This window comes from Halichoeres trimaculatus, unplaced genomic scaffold (genome assembly GCF_033239565.1).
Source record: "Halichoeres trimaculatus isolate MK-OKI-2021-1 unplaced genomic scaffold, fHalTri1.1 fHalTri1_scaffold_11, whole genome shotgun sequence".
NCBI lineage: Eukaryota > Metazoa > Chordata > Actinopteri > Labriformes > Labridae > Halichoeres > Halichoeres trimaculatus.
This window is the reverse complement of record NW_027437189.1, coordinates 8,014,958-8,031,840: the sequence shown is the minus strand read 5'-3', so window position 1 is coordinate 8,031,840 and position 16,883 is coordinate 8,014,958. Positions and strand designations below refer to the sequence as shown.

Sequence of the window (16,883 nt, the reverse complement as noted above, 5' to 3'; positions counted from 1 at the left end):
CTCAGTGTCCACTTGAGAAAAATCTATATTTTTGGCTCATTCATTCATTCATTTTTTAAAAATATTTAATTCTTTGTGTGCCATAGTAGAAAAAAACATCTTGTTTGTTTTTAAGTTTTTTATACGGCTTGTTTGTGGTTTGTTGTTTACCAATAGGAAAACTTTAAGGAGTTTAATAGTACCTATATGAAAAACTACACACTGAATTATGGGCTGGAAAATGCCATGTAAATTCACAAATGGCATAAAAAAAGGCAGAGCTGTTACCATTACCATCATTTTAAACTCTTTCATCCCTCTAAAAGCTTTACACAGTGTTAAAATAGAAATAATTTGAACTATATTTATGCATTGTTAAATGTTACCATATTCAAATAAATTGGTACAATTTAAGAATACTCAGTTCAAAATAAAATGATGCACATGCCATTGTCTGATAAAAGTATGAAGTACAAAATGGCAATTTTTTTTATCCTTTTTGCATAACAGACAGTGTGTATAAAATAATAAAGTCAAATAAGTTAAGTGGTATGTTTGAAGGGACAGGGGAATTTGAAATTGTAAGTATTTTTTCTTTTTTTTTTTTTTTTACTTTATAGCGACAGGTGTTTGATTTCTAGGGGGGAAAAGGTTGGAGTGACACATCTTACTTCCACTGAGATCTTTGTCAGAGTGAGAGACGCAGAAAAGAGGAGGAAAGGGAGGGGCGGAAATCGAGAGCGTGTGTGTGTGTGTGTGTGTGTGTGTGTGTGTGCGCGCTACATGACTCACGAGTGCTGTGGGAAAAAGTATATCTGCTTACTGTGTTTCACTCACGCAGTTTGTCTGACGCCTTCAACAGACTCTCACACGGCTTAGATTTCAGACAGAGGGTATCAGCGTGCGTTAGTTTTCTCCACCTTCAAAGTTCGCCCGAGAGGAAAAGTTTATTAACACGAGACCTGGACTTTGTGTGACTCCGCTCCGCTCTGCAGCGCCCAGGTAAGCCTCCACACACAGCTGAGATGATCAATGTAATGGTTGAGCAGTCATTGAAACTTCTGGGGGTTGGTTTAAACTGATAATTGACCCATTTGATAAAGTTTCCGGGAGGTGACTTTGAGAGAAGCGAGCTCTGAATGTTGGTGAAGAAGTTTTCCTTAAAAGGTTAGACGGTCCAGTTTACTGAGAGGACAAAGAAACACGCTGAATGATGAAGCAACAATGGTGGAGAAGGTGTTGACCGGTAGATTTCAGTCATTTAACCATGACACAGACACAGGCCCGCCTGTTCAGACGCGTGATTGCGGAAATGTGTGTCGGGGATGTGGTTGTTTATTGTGTTTGTGTGTTTTTCTCACAGGGAAGGAGGGTACTAACCAGCACTAACCATGAATAGTAAGTCTTAATTCAGTCAATTTTGAGTCAAGGTATTTATTGCAACTGTTAGTCATCATGACACGAGTTGAAATGTATGGAATTATTCTGAAAGATGAAATAAATAAGCAAATATTATAACTTTTAAAAACTCAACTTAATGAGGAAAGACTAAAAGAGACCAGGACATCCCTCTTTTCAGAATATTCGATATATAAACCATTATCTTCCTTTTATAGTTGTATCCCTGTTAACATAGTCTACCATTATTTATTTTTTGTTCTTAGAGATACTCTGCAGCTGCATTCTTTTCAATACTGTGCAGCAAATGTAGCAGAACAAAAGCAGAGCAAACTGCCCTTCCTAACACGATTTGTCTGCAACATATTGATATTTCATGTTGCTGATAAATTTAATTCTGTCTAGACTACTTATATAAGTCTGTTTATTCAAGGTCAAACTTCCACTATCATCTGTTTTTGTGGATTTTTCCCACCCCTAACATTTTTCCATTCCTAATAATACTGGTTTAGTTTGACTCCAGTTTTCTCCCTCTTCTATTATAATGCACTAAATGTCTTTAGGTTTTACTAAAGGCAATGCAGTGGGGAAAAAAAAAACAAAAAAACAATCTTCTGATATTTAAAGACTAACAGTTTGTTAATTCAGCGTGACTATTGCGGGACTTGATTTAAAGAAACTTTGTTGCACTATCCCATAGTGTCATGAGATGCCAATTTAGGCATTGATTACAGAAGAACCCCCTTCAAAGTAAAAAAAAAAAGTCTTTCCTTTGTATTTTTAAAAATCTTTGTTCACATCTCAAATCAAACAATGACTAAAAGTTACAGTGTGCATGCCAGACCAGTAGGTCGCGGTATAACTTATGAAACACCAACATAGAGCATTGTGTGGACAAATCGGAAAAAAAAGCTTTGGCCAGAGTATTTTGGTTCTCTATCTGTAAACTTTGTACCTGTCATTTACAAAGCTGGTTAAACTTATAATTTTTGCTCATATAAGGGCATTACTGCCTTTATTGACAGGAGGGGAAAATGTAGCTGTCTGCAGTGAGGCTAAAGGCCTCATCTAGACTGAGATGAAGCTATGTTGAGTTCACAATAACCAATATGGGTTTCATCCAGATGGGCCTCAAAACTCTGCATTAGAAACAAATGGGTGACATCACAGGGACTATGTTTGTGTATTATACGGCCTATAGTAAAAATAAACAAGAAGACGATGGCAAATACATGCTTGAAAATTGTCACTCCTTACCTACCTCGTAAGAAGTGAATCGGTGTTGTAGGACAGAAATTCAAGGGTTAAGCCTGAAGTTACCTCCATCAGAGAAAATCCCACTTGGTAGTACAGATGTCTGGGGTCAAATTTAGTCCTCTGTTGCCAAAAAACAGGGTATTCCTTTTTGTTAACTAGGTCCATTGGCCCTAAATTCCATTTAAGAAAAGGAAGAAAATCATTGTAATGGGTTGGACTGAAGTAAGAGTAAAGGTGAAACAGAACTGATGACAAATTGTCTGCTTTGTTGCAGTTGCAGGCAGTGAAAGAGCATCACTTTTAATTTAAGTCTGTTTTATAAGCAGCTAAAACCTCTTTACATGGGCTTTAAAACTTGTGTGTTGAAACAGAACTGCAGACTTCATTAGCCTGAATCCCAAGGTGATGTCTTTCCCTCATAATTTGCAACTACCTGTAAAACGTTGTAGAGTACTCATTTTATTGTAATGTGGAACCAACTAGAGCAGGAAATTGTCATTTCAGGGCCTTGAACCACAGAATGATTTGCATTCTGCCTTCAATATGGCTGTTTGGTAAAACTGTTCCTGGCTATGTCAGAGAGAAATGGCTGCTGTTGTGCTACACATTAGTTGGCAGCATTTCCAATCCTGACTTTAGGTTGAAGTGCGGTGTTTTAAATAGTTTCCCACTCATACTGCAGCGAAACATCCCAGTACTGTTACCCGCTGCTTTGTTCTGTGATTAGGTTATTACATCAGAGGATTCAGAATAAAAGAGCAGGGTGGGTTCCAGCTCTCTGTAATCAGATTACTGTGTCACAACAGTTATTATTCCCTCGTCAGACAACAGTTACACAAATCACTTCCAGCAGACTGTGAGTTGAAGATAGAGCTGCATGTGAGACATTTTTAACACTTCTTTTTATCTCCCAGCATCAGACATCATGTCTTTGACAACACTGTCCGCAAACTCGACTGTTACAGAAGGTGAGTAAGCTTGTTTTTCTGGATCAGCTCTGAAGCTTTTTGGGTTTAGAAGTTGAGCTGCAGCCAGTGAGTGTTGTGATATGTTAACCTCTGAGGTTTGTGCTGTTTTATCGACGCATGCTGTGCTTTCTCTTTCTTTTTTTTTTGGTTTGGTCAGCTACAGATGCGGGGCTTCTAACGTCACTTCCAACTCAAGCAGACACAACCCTGGGTAACTCCTACACCTTTTTGGTTTTCCATTACTGGCACAAAACCAGTCCCGTTGTAAAACACATTTTTCTCTCTGATACAGCTGAACGTGTTTTTACTAGCTCTGCTACAAGTTATCTTTGCTCTTTTTCTCAGTCTTTACAACGGCAGCCCCAGCAGGCACAGACTCTGCAGTTATAGCAGGTAAGTCTTGCACTTTATCCAGTGGTTTTCTTACTCTCGTGTGAAGAGATCAAGTCCCCAAACATTTTTAAACCCTGTATCTTTCTTATTTCCCCAGTGGTTGTAGTCCTCATCCTGCTGACGGTAGCTGCTCTGGCCTTCCTGTTGTATCGGTATCTCTGCCACAACAAAGGAGACTACAGGACGACTGGGGAGCTGGCTCCAGGGGAGGACCCCGATGAAGAGAACAGCAACCAGGCTGTGAGCGAAAAGAAGGAATACTTCATATAAACCACTGAGGAAGGATAAAAAGTGTCTGCGGAGGACTGAGAGGAACTACAAGTGTTTTTTTTTGTTTGTTTCTGTGATTTGAAGGAAAGATACATATGGCATAGAGGAAAAAACCTTGTAGGATTTTTGTTTTGGCACTCAAGAAGCGATACCAAAGATTAAGGAAAGGGAATTTTGATGGACAAGCAGCAGGTGGCAGAGTAACAGGTGTGTTCAGAATAGCAGAGAAACAGGTGGTGGGGTTTAAATATGTCTCTGTGACATTATCAGTAACAATCAAAACACAGGATAAGCTTTTCTGTTACTTTATCAGCCACGTGTGCTTCTTTTCCTTTGTTTATGTTCTTTTTATTCAGATATACTGTATTTTAATCCAAACACAAACTGTTACAGACATGTTTTTGGAGCTATAGTCACTTTTTTATGAATATGCTTTTAAATGAATGTTTTCTATGCAGCTCTTTTATAAGCTCATCAAAAAACAATGTCATCCTTTCTGAATGAAGGATAGCTTAACACTATTTGTTGTTAGGATTTGTTGTATCTGGTTTTGTTTTGTATAATTTCTCTCCAGATGCTGTTACTGATGACTTCCTGTTTGACAGAAATACAGAAGGTAATAAAACCTGTTTCTGGGCGAGTGTCACCAAACAGTGTGTCTGCTTGTTGTGATGTTCAATGCAGAGATTGCAACCACAAGTCAATCACAACACAAAGCATCACAAACTATTTGTAGAGTACAATTAAAGTTGTACGGTTTCTTAGCAAAACTGGCTATACATTTCTTGGTTCTTGCCTTTTAAATCTTCTGTGAGGAACTTTGTGCTAGAGTTGATTTTGGCACCCCTACTGACAGATCTTGTACAGCATGTTTCAACTCATCTTTTTCATATAAATAACACCTCAATAGTTTTATGCTTTTAAATGTCAAGTAAGACAAAAGATACTTTTTAAAGTATCATTTTGAACTTTGAATTGATTAGAAATGTCATTGATTTAACATACCCAAATATTTTAGAAACCAACTGAATCAGCAATCCTAAGACATTTGGTCATAAACCAGGGGTGTCCAAAGATGGTCCCATTTGATTTGAGTGTTTTCTGCATAATTTCATAATTTCAATCTACTCTGGTGTCCTCGAATGTGTTTTTTTTTTTAAACTTTGAATACTCATTTAAACATGTCAGCTATAAGAGTGAGGTTCTACATCAAGTCAGGAGCTTTAGCATTGTACAAGCAGCCTACAGCTAAAATGTAGTTTTTTTCAAACGCTACTAGATCGGTTTGAGGGCTGAAAAGAAAATATATTGAAACAAATAATTTAGAAAATTAGTCATTCAGTGCCAAATTGTCATATTATTTTCTGAAATCCCCCAAGCCCGACTGTTCTGTTATACCAACCGTCAACCATCAAACGGCGGTTAGGCTAACAAGGCTACTAGCTCTGTAACGGTCGGCCCGGTTCCTTTCCATCGTGCGGTCTCTTCACTCCTGGTTCCTATCCACTATCCTGCCCCCTCCAAAATGAAGGCTTGAATAGACAGAAAATATAAATCGAAAATGCGTGGCTGGAATCCGGATTATCGAGTTAAAACTATTAAATCATGTGCGTGTTTCGAAGTAGCTGACCAGGGTCGAATTCCAACTCTTTTGCCACCTTATGTCATCCCCTCTCTGTCTTCTCCCACAGGTCCCAGGAGAAGGCAAACAAACTGATAATGATATAGTTGATAAATACTCAAATCCTACCAGAGGCTCTGCTTTTATGTAGTTTTGTCGTCTAATTTGAAAGTTACCAACTTTCATACAAATCATTAAAAAAATACAAGACAATAAACAGCTTTGGATGGGAACAATAAGGGTACATCAACAAGTTTTTGACTTGCTAACAAAATAAACTATTAGGATATAATTGATTTACTTGGGGCTGTTGTGTTGACACAAACCCTGTAATTGGGGATTTTGAGCAAAAACACATCTACAAGTGACTTCATAATGAATATCAAAGTAGGCATGTGAGTGATGAAATAATTTGTGATTTTACCTGTTTCCTGTGATGCAGTCTGGTCAAGAAGCTTAAATCACAACATTTCAGCAAACCAAAAAATACACGTCCTACTACACTGTCTGTGAATACAAAGACACAGACACACAGTGTTTCAAATTTCCAAAATAACCTTTATTCTAAACTTACATTTTAAATTTTAAGTTTAGTATAAAAAAGTTAAGTGCACCTAAGTTCTTTTTTTCAAAGTACTCCATCTTTGACACTCTTCTCCTTTAGTAATCTTAAAAGATAGAACATGTACCAAAGTCTATCACATCACTTTAGTACATACATCTATTTTTTACAAAATATTGTAAAGAGAATCCCTGAACTATAAATGTCCATTATCCTTCAACAAAGAGAGATCCATTTGCTGGCTGTGGTTGGCATAGCATCTACTGGTCACCTGTAGTTATACAGTACTTCATATTGCTGGGACAAAGCCACCATGATGCTGCGTTACAAACAATCAGAGCAGAGATGAAAAATAAAAGAAAAAACATGTTTGGAAGCTTTGATAGCTGTGGCCCTCTTAACCAAAATAAAAGGACAGTGTGAGTGATATTAAATGAACAGTGAGCCATTTAAACAGACTACAGTGACATGTCAGCCATGATTTTCTGCATGAGCTTAATAAATGACGCACATTTTCACAAAGCCGGTCCTCAAAATAACACAAAAAATGCTTAATCTAGGTCGGCTGCAACACCATTTGCTTTCAGTTGGCCACAGCTGTTAAAACTTGATATGAAGTGTCGGATACCCAGTGAAACATCGACACTACCAGACATTGGAATGAAAGAGATCAAGAAACAGAAGTTAATGGTATTTATTATGACTTACCAAGATCAGACACTGTCTTTGAAGTTTGAAGATAATGTATAAAAGTAACAAGTCATTCAAAGGAAAGGTTGTTTCTTTTTTTTTTACCTTGAAATCAACAAATCTGCCAACAGTGATATTCGCCTCATTGCAAACATGTCCAGGCTTCAAAACAACATGAAACATCTTGACTTTCGACTTGATGGATCTAAAATCTCACAGCTTTCTTTAAAAAAAAAAAGAGCTACAAGAACAAAAAACAGTAGCTCATTGTGTGCAACCACTCACATTTGCTTAGCAGTGCATCTCAGATAAAAAGTACGTCAAATTTGTACATAGCAAAAGGTGCAAAAGTATACAACTGAAAGATGTGATCAACCCACATAAAGTGACATCAACACCTAAACTAACAACTGCAGCCGAGACAGAATGAAAGTTTGATACCAACACTTGCACAGCTGCTGATTTGATGATATGTTTGCTTTTAAATTGTGACAATTTTAAATTTCAAGTCACAACCAAACGTAAGTGCATCATAGACCAAATCTTTGGTACAACCAGCTCATTGGTTATACTAAGCCTAACTACTCATGTAGATCACTTCAACGTGGAAAAGTCACGAAAAATAAAAGAGAAAAATGGAAATATTTCAAACTAATGCTATCACAAAGGTGACATTTTTCTACAGCGAATAAATACTTGAGAAGTTGGTTTGATGAAACCAAAAGACACTGTAAAACAACTGATGGTAGTTTATGTAAGTGTACAATAAAACCTTTAGTGTATAAACTCTGGGTATCCGACTGTGAAACAGAAACGAGAAATGAAAAAAAGAGCAATAATGTTACACCAACCACCCCTTCCCGTTCAACTAGCTATTTGGATTTACTTTAAAATTTCTTTCCTTTAAGTTTACTGAAGTTATTTTGCTTTAATTTCGGGCTATCCCCAGTGCTCTTTGGCACTTGACTATGTTCAACTACAAGTTGCCCAACAAGGTACAGTAAACCACTTTGGATATTGCATTAAATCTTTTCTTGAATTATTTGCTTAAATTTATTTAATTTACAAGTGATTTCAACGTGGCGGTCTGTCAGATAGACCTATCACTGTGCAAGAAATTTGCTGTAGTTGTTTGAATTGTGTGCAAAGGACAAGACAATTCTAGCTAAACGCATACAGGATGCTTTTTCTTTTTTGTATAGATGAGATGTACTTTCTCATACTTGTATTTACATGGAACTATTACACATCTATTTGTTTAACTACTCTAAAAGTTTCCAAAAAAAGACAAGTGAAGGTTTATTTTCTGCGCTTCCACTGCAACTTTGTAACTGCATTTCACTTTCACTATAAAGCAGCTAAACTACAGAATGCAGGTCTGATACTTCAACATTTCATTTATGTAGCTTTACAGGTATACAAGAACATCTCAGTTTAATTTGTAATCCAGTGGATCAAAAAAAGACCAAGTCTGGAGAAATAAAGAGTACAGATGCCTGGAAGAGGTTCAATCTGGAATGACCAAAGAGGTTAGATCCAATAAAGAATTTGGAATGAATTCTACAACATTTAATAAATTACATTTGACCTCTCAGGCATTAGCGTTCATCGTTTGATCTCTAGGTGAGAAGTGGAGTACTGTACCTTTCACTAGGGCGCTAAAATATTACATTCCGTTAGGTGAAATCAGTATTGTGGCATGGCCAAGCAGCCTGTAGAGGGAGGCGTATGGGAGGGGAGAGGGGGAGAGTTGGGCTTCTTCTGGGATGGGGACACGGTTGAGGCATGAGGGAGGACTTGAAGACTTGCTGTTACCAGATGGTATAACCTCCACTGGATCCTCCCAGGAAGAAGTTGTTCTTGCGCTGTGTCATTACAACATTAGCATTCTGCATGGCAGCCAGCTGAGCTGCATTTGGGGGATGTCCTGGAGGTGGGGGCTAGAGAAGGAGAAAAAAAAAGCACAAACACTGTTCACCTTTGGGTTGGACTTCCATACACTTCTCTGGGACGGGAGTGCATTCAGAGTTTCCTAACCCTGTCTGAAGAAGCTGTGGCATGAAGTGTGTAATTCAGAGATACATGCAAGTAGCATTTGTTAGCCCTTTTACTGACTTTAATAATATTATAGCAACACAAAATATGCTATATTACTGAGTTTATTTTATTTTTTATCTTAAAAAAATTACACAACACACAAGTCTAATTCAATTCTTCTTTGCTTCATTCTTTTAGAATTATAAATGAAGTCTTAGATAATGCACATTTTACCTTGTGATGATCCAGAAAATTTGACAGTTGATACTGTTGTATAGTTTTAATCATCACATTTACATGTTAGGAATTAAAAATAACAAGGCACAGATACAGATGAGCATTTTAGGTCATGCCCCATTAGAGTAGCCCTTGAGTGGTTGGCCACCACTCTCTCTGTTTCTTGCTCCATTAACTGTCCTGACCTTTGATTCAAGACATATAAAGCCTGAAAAACCCACCTTAGATAAATTAGGATATCAATCAGCTTGAGACACAGGATAACAAAGCAATCTATGACACCTGTTCTTAATAAAAGGGAAATTTAGCTCACTGAACTCTCTGGATACTCACTGGGATGGAAACACTGCTGCCTGCATTGAAGCGAGCACCTGCATCAAAGCCACCCTCCACCATCACTGTTGAACCATGCGGGTACACGGCTCCCATGGGATAGTAAGCCATGGGGACATTCTGGCCCACTGGCCCAACAGGCATGTGTGGCTGCATGGGCATGAACACCTGAGCACCAGGGTAGTGAGAGGACATCTGAGGCAACTGACCAGGCACCTGAGGTGGAAGCACATATCTGGGCTGGTATATCTGCACACACAAAGATGGTAAAAAAGAGGTTTTAATTGTTGAGCACAGTAAGGATGACGTGTGTAATTGTAGAGGATTTAATTGACAGAGTTACCTCAGAATATGCAGGTGGTGTGTCTGTGTAAGGAGGTGCCTGAGGAGACATTTGCATAGCAGGAGGGTATACAGGTGCAGTGCTCTGCTGAGGGTACACAGCCTGCTGTGGATATGAACCTGCAAAACAACATTTTATTCAGAACATTGACAACGAAACCCTCTGGTTGAATGAGTGACTGCATTTTAGTGTCAACAGCAGGCAACCGGAACTCTACAGGTCAAACATTTCACAGACACAAAAAAACGTGTGACAAAGGACAAGACAGGGATAAGACTTGAAAATAACAGGTTTGCATCCTGTCACTGGTAGTTTCCATTTCAGGGACCCCTGATGGAGAGAGCCTGCTATTGGCATGTGTTTTCCATCAAGCAAAAAGGCCATGGAAAATGCCCTTTTAAGGGTGGCCAATAATACTGTTTTGCCATGATAGTATAAAAAAATTAAGATGGACTTTTCCAGTAAAATAAATCAAGCATAAGAAAAATGGAAATGAAATACCAAAAATCTTTTTTCATAGTTGTTTTCTCAAGACCTCTAATACAAATCAGACAATCATAACTTGTACCCAGATTGTTTAAAATCACAATAAAACAAACACAACATAGAGAGTTTATTTCATAAGAGTGGCCCAGCAGTGACCAACCTGTTGTTTTTTTCCTGGTTTGTCAGAAAGTTACACCCCCCCCCCCCCCCCCCCCCCTCCAATTTTTTTTTTTCATTTGAGAAAACAAGCACTGTGATCACAAGGATAACTAGATGCATTGATCGTTTGCAGGGGAAAACAAAAAGAAAATGTGCTAACATCTTGAGTAAACACTTAGAAATTTCTTTGTAAGGAGGGGGGTTTGAGCCTCTGTATATTTTAGTTCTATAGTTTAAAAATGAACAAAATGTAAAAAAAAAAAAAAAAAAAATTATGCTAACATGTAACATATAACTAGAATTGAAGCATTTGGTTGATAATACTATCAGACGATGATAAAACTTTTCTAACTTATTTTTTTATTTTTTATTTAAGATTTTTGAGGAGAAAAAAAAGAGGCAAACACGTTTTTTTCCTCCCTCCCATGCGTAAATACTTTCTGTTGTTCTTTGTATTCTGGCAAAACAACACTTAAAGGCATTGCCTCGGGCTATGTGAGCTAATGTTTTGAGCTGCATGTTGAACAGAGAATGAAACGTATACGTCGACATGCGCGAAGGAATTTAACAACTAGAGGAAAAAAAATAGATTAATCGATAATGGAAATAATTGCTCGTTGCAGTCTGTACGTGTACCGTGTATGGCTGCATCAACACCAAGCAGCAACAAAAGATCTGATGCGAGGTGCATATAGGAAAGTAAAAAGACAAACGATGCACGTATAACCCTCCATATATTGCGGGGACAGCCACAGTATATTTTGTCAGTTTTTAGGATGTCTGACGGATATTGGCATTCCGATGCCTGTAAACCAAAACAGTGAAATCATGTCGGGCTTTGCCTTTAAACCTGTCAGTTCAGAGTGATGCAAGCTAACTATTAATATGTGACCCGAACACCAATGCTCGGTGATATAAGCTAATGGTAAATTAAAGGCTCTAATAGGAGCAGTATTTTATTCTAACCCACATACCAGAGCTCAACGTGTACGTAACACAGACAAAGTCCGTGGTTTATTGTCATGTACGTAACAGGAGTCCGTTTAGATGGCCATAACGACGGCTCTTCGTATCTACTTATATCGTGAGGGTCGTATACCGAACAGTTGACTAATGACCAAAAACGGGTGTGTAGAAATACCTTTGTTGTTCATGTTTCTGGATGATCAGGAGACAGAGTAAATTTCAGAACAAACGGTGCTCTGCGTATCTTGTCACGGCCTTAAAACAGGTTACGGCTTCACAATCGTTCACTTCCTTGTTTTTCAGCTTCTTGTTGTTGTGGAAGTGGTGACGTCAGTCGTTCTCTGTCTGTCGTTCGACGCACTCAATGGTGGTTTACCCGCGCGCGCCCCCCTCAGGCGAAAACGAGCGGGAACTCGAGTTATTGGAGATGAGGGAAGACTTCCTCAGAGACCAAGCAGTTTTATAGTTTTAAAATCATCATCCATAGTTTTATCCGAAAAGAAAAACACGTTTTTAAGGCATTACTCAAAGATATAGCTAACTTGCAAGTAAGCCAAACACCATCGTACTTATAGTCTTCACGTAGATCATTGTAGTTAATCAGATCCAAGATTAAGTTATTATTATCATTTATGTGTCGCCCTTTCATCAAGCATTCATGGATAATTGTATTCAGGCGTGATTTAAGAAAGACAAGTGAAATAATTTAGCATCATAGGTCTCCAGTTTTCAACAAGTCTTTATCTGGTTTTGGTATTTAAGTTTTAAGTCCTGAGACTTATTGTAGAAGGAAGTTTACCAACCTTGAGAGCATCGTTGACATGATACAGTACCAAGTATGTTACTTGGTTTTGTATCATCAGCCGCCTAACTTATGGTAATCTATCAGCAAGTAAAATGGATGTTACTCTCAAAAATAAATGTGGAAAGCAGTTGGGCTGCAGGTGACAGATACTTCATGAATCCAAATTCCCTGGAATTTTTTTTTTTTTTTTTTTTTTACAGCAACTGTACCCCAATCCAATTAAAGAAAATATATCCTTCAAGATTATTATAAAGATGAAATCAGGAAATAAAAGAAGAAATATATTTCATATCAACTACCCCAAAAGTAAAGGAATTAAATTTTAAAATTTTAAATGAAATCTATCCCACAAATAAATATTTTTAAAAAGACATTTAATATCGAAATTTATAGCTGCACTTTTTGTGAAGAAAATGTTGAAAATTTAGACCATCTCTTCTTTGAATGTGAAGTGTTCCACACATTTTGGACTAATGTGAGGAGCTGGCTTCAGTCCAAAGGAATCACAATTTTGCCATTGTCAGTTAAAAATATTAAGTTTGGTATTTTTTATTTTAGATGGAAACTTGGAGCTTTTGTTTAATTATTTGATTTTACAAGGACATTTTTATTTTCACAAATGAAGATATCTTAAAATTAAGCCCACTAAACAATTGGAAGAATGAGGTTAACGTTTTAAGGAGAATCCTTGGAATTTGTAAAAGATAAGAAAGCCATGAAATTATGTTCATTACTATATGACTTTAATTTGCTTTGAGTTATCACCTTGTTATTTTCTTAAATATGTTTTTAGTTATTGAAGTTATTTCTCAATCAAATGGCATCTTTTTCTTTCCTTTTTCTGTCCTTTATGTTCATGTTGCTGTCCCATTATACTTTGGATTGAAATGTTCCCTTGAATATTTTCAACCTGGATCATTTTTGTACTATTTGATGTTGATATATGCCTTTTTGGTTTGTATTGATAAAATGTTCAATAAAAAAAACAAAAAAACAAACAAAAACGAATCCATTTATGTTCATTTCGTCGCTTCTGGTGAGCGTGTCACTTGGGATGGCGGGAGGCAATTTACCAGCACAGGTTTGATGAGAGGAAGTGTTACAAGATATTATTTCAGTACCTCAAACAAAGTTGATAAAAGGATCTGACTTATTTATTTATTTACTTATTCATTCATTTATTTATTCATTTATTAATTAGTCAAAGTGTTAATATTTTACCAGTAGATGTCAGAAATGCACCCTTTTGTTGTTTGCCAACCAACAAGCCTCAAAGCAGAAGAGGCAGAAGAGAAGGTTTAAACGACTTGGTAGAAGGACGATGACAGGGAGAGGTCCTATACTCTCGACGACACATTAAGTTGGCTTTTCGCACCTCAAATTTGTCTTTTTTGCGTTAATATTTTTGCTCCAAGTGCTTCATTATTGTGATGACACAGTGCGGCTTTGGGGTTCATGAGGCAACGAGAAATAAAATAAAGAAACAAACCAGGGGAACTTACTCATTCTCCATTGTCGCATCAGGCAAGCTTGCCTCCTCTTGGCGATCGCCTGGGTTTACTGTGTCGCCTTGATATTTGTCAGCAGAAATGGGGATCAAGATAGGAGCGACGGGCACCTATCTGGACTGACCCGGCTTATGGATCGACAGTGCAACCAACGCCTTGTATGTAACCCACGTTCTTCTGTGTTAGTGCTTTGTTGGAAACGAAGTGTTTGTGAGAGGTTAAAGAGCTAATGAAAGATGAACTAACTGTGATCAGTGACAGGCTAGTAAACCACTCAAGTGGAATTTAGGTTTAAAAGCAAATGTATCGGACAGAATTGTGGGAAAATGCGCCAGCCAGGCAACTGAAAATGGAAATCCAGGAGCTCAGCAGAGCATTGAGGAGAACAAAACGAAAAGAAAAAGACGAGAAAGACACAGCAGTGATAAAAAATGTCCCTTCCTCTAAGCAGCTTTTTCAAAAAAGCCAAACAAAGTGAAGAGACAGAGAATGAGCAGCTAGCTAACAATGGCCTGGGCGCTGCCACCGCTGGATGCAGCTATGCACAGCCACAGCAAGCTAACAGAAATGTTAGCCTGGAATTGCTACAGCTGAGGCTCAAATGACTTCATTGACTTCTCGTCAATCATGCACTTAGGGAACAGGAGGAGCAACTATGAAAAAGGAAAGAACAGTTTCGACTTGAAGCACAGATGCATCCCTGGCAAAGGTGACTATTTTAAGACCTTCTTGATCTGAATTAATGAGCACATCTTCTCTGTGATATAATGGCAGGGAGTCTGAAATCAGAGAGTGGCTTTTCTCTTGTGATGTCATCTGCAGGATTGGTGGCAGAATCCACATACCACCAGGTGTCACCAGCCGTAAGGGCCTGGATTTCTGTCACCTGAGTGCCCACAAAGGCTTTGAATCCTTTCGTGTTGGATTGATATCCTTGGAGCTGCTGCTCTCCTGCGACATATATTCCTATACCTGGAGTTTGTATTCTAACCAGTCCGCGAAGTCCAGGTGAGTGTGGATTGGTATCTTAAGCTGGTAAATGAAGCGTTGAAAACTACATCACGTGGCAGCTCCCCCTTTAGGCAAGAAACGTAGGACCTGCTGTCCAGTTCAACTCTTCCCTTCCTACCCAGCTGTTCTAACATGCTTACCAGAGATCTGAATCGCAACATCCAACATCCTGAACGACTGGATGTCACCATTTGTGATGTAAGGGCCATCAATGAGCAATGATGCTGGGGTGGACAGTAAATGGACCTGGAAAATATTATTTGAACCAGTTTGTAACCACTGTCAGGCTGCATGGTGGTGCAACGGTTAGCGCTGCAGCCTCACAGCAAGGTCACTGGTTCAATTCCCATCTCAGCTGGTGGGCCTTTCTGTGTGGAGTTAGCATGTTCTCCCTGTGCAAGCATGGGTTCTCTCCGGCTTCCTCCCACAGTCCAAAAGCATGCCTATCAGATTAATCAGTCATTCTAAATAGTCCATAGGTGTGACTGTGTGCATGAATAGTTGTCTGTCTCTTTATGAGCCCTGTGATTGACTGGCGACCAGTCCAGGGTGTACCCCGCCTCTTGCCCAATAACAGCTGGGATAGGCTCTAGCCATCCGCGACCCTGAACTGGATAAGCAGTAAAGAAAATGGTTGAATGAATTAATGAATGTAATCACTGTCAAAAGAAGCTCAGTTGTAAAACTGTATGGAAACAGCGTGTGTTTTCAAATCCGCAGATGCTGATGTATAACATCCAGGAATGTTCATCTGAACGAGGACAGGAATCTCTTGTTCCCAGGCAAGGAAAAGATGGATACCATGTTAAAGGTCTTATTCAAAACAAAAATATATCACACAACTTAATTGAATTGTCCCACACTGGAATACAATATATGATAGCTGGTCAGGACAAAGAAAACATGGACTTCCCTCTAGGTGTTTTCTGTTCTTCCATAAGTGACAGACTTGTATGCTCCCGCTGAAGACTTACATTAGATGTTAGATCTCTGCTGAGCGTTTTCAAATCTGCAGATGCTGATGCATAACATCTAGGGATACTCATCTAAATGAGGTCATGAACCTCCTGATCCCTGGTGAGGAAAAGATGCAAACCATACTGAAGGAGTGCTGGAGGCAGAGCTAGAGGAGCTGTATGTAGAACCACAGGAGATGGATGTGGAGCCACATGTCCTCAATGTAGAGCAACGGGCACTGGAGCATCTGTGGTGAGTTGAGCGACAGTGAAGGAGACTCTGAGCTCTGGCTGTGGCATGGACCCAGCTTTTGTGGCACCACATGGGAGCTGGAGTAGGACAAAGGAAACATGGACTTTCCTCTGGGTGTTTTCTCTCTCTACATAAACGACAGACCTGTATGCTCTCTTGGAAGAGCCGCAAAAGTGTACCAAATGTAGAGCAACAGGCACTGGAGCATCAGGATTTGGAGACAGAGTCATGGGCTGTTTTTTACAATCAAAGAAATTGAATAAAATTACATGTAAACTTTCCTTAAAAGCTTGTGTAGTGTTTTTGTCCATGTATTATCATACTTAGTATTGTTTTCATGACTTAATTTTGTAGATTACATGTATTTAAACTACAAAATGCTGTTTGTATTTCAATAAAATCAAATTCATACAGAAACTACAGTTTGCTTAATACTAAATTCTGTTAGAATGACTTTTATACTTCTGACCTCTGTGGCTCTTGCAACCTCCTTGGCTCTTTTATCTTGTATCTTTGTTCTAAAATTAGGAAAATAATGATTTGCTGTACAAGATAATGGTACATGTCTGTGGCTAACTACTTAAAATAACATATGAGGACGTATTCATGAACATAAAGACCTGTCATGGTCTGTGGAGCTGGCCTAACTGA

At 38.5% G+C, this 16,883-nt stretch overlaps 1 protein-coding gene across 1 annotated transcript; it reads right to left on the bottom strand.

The window, feature by feature from the left end:
* Nucleotides 1-6,423: 6,423 nt before the first annotated feature.
* On the bottom strand, nt 6,424-12,031 carry dazap2 (DAZ associated protein 2). The gene is made up of 4 exons (XM_074682495.1): nt 11,875-12,031; nt 10,089-10,207; nt 9,746-9,994; nt 6,424-9,078 (listed from the first exon to the last, which is right to left on the bottom strand). Exons 1-4 carry the CDS (start codon nt 11,885-11,887, stop codon nt 8,950-8,952), a joined length of 510 nt encoding a protein of 169 aa, XP_074538596.1. The 5' UTR covers nt 11,888-12,031; the 3' UTR covers nt 6,424-8,949.
* Between the last annotated feature and the right edge of the window lie 4,852 nt (nt 12,032-16,883).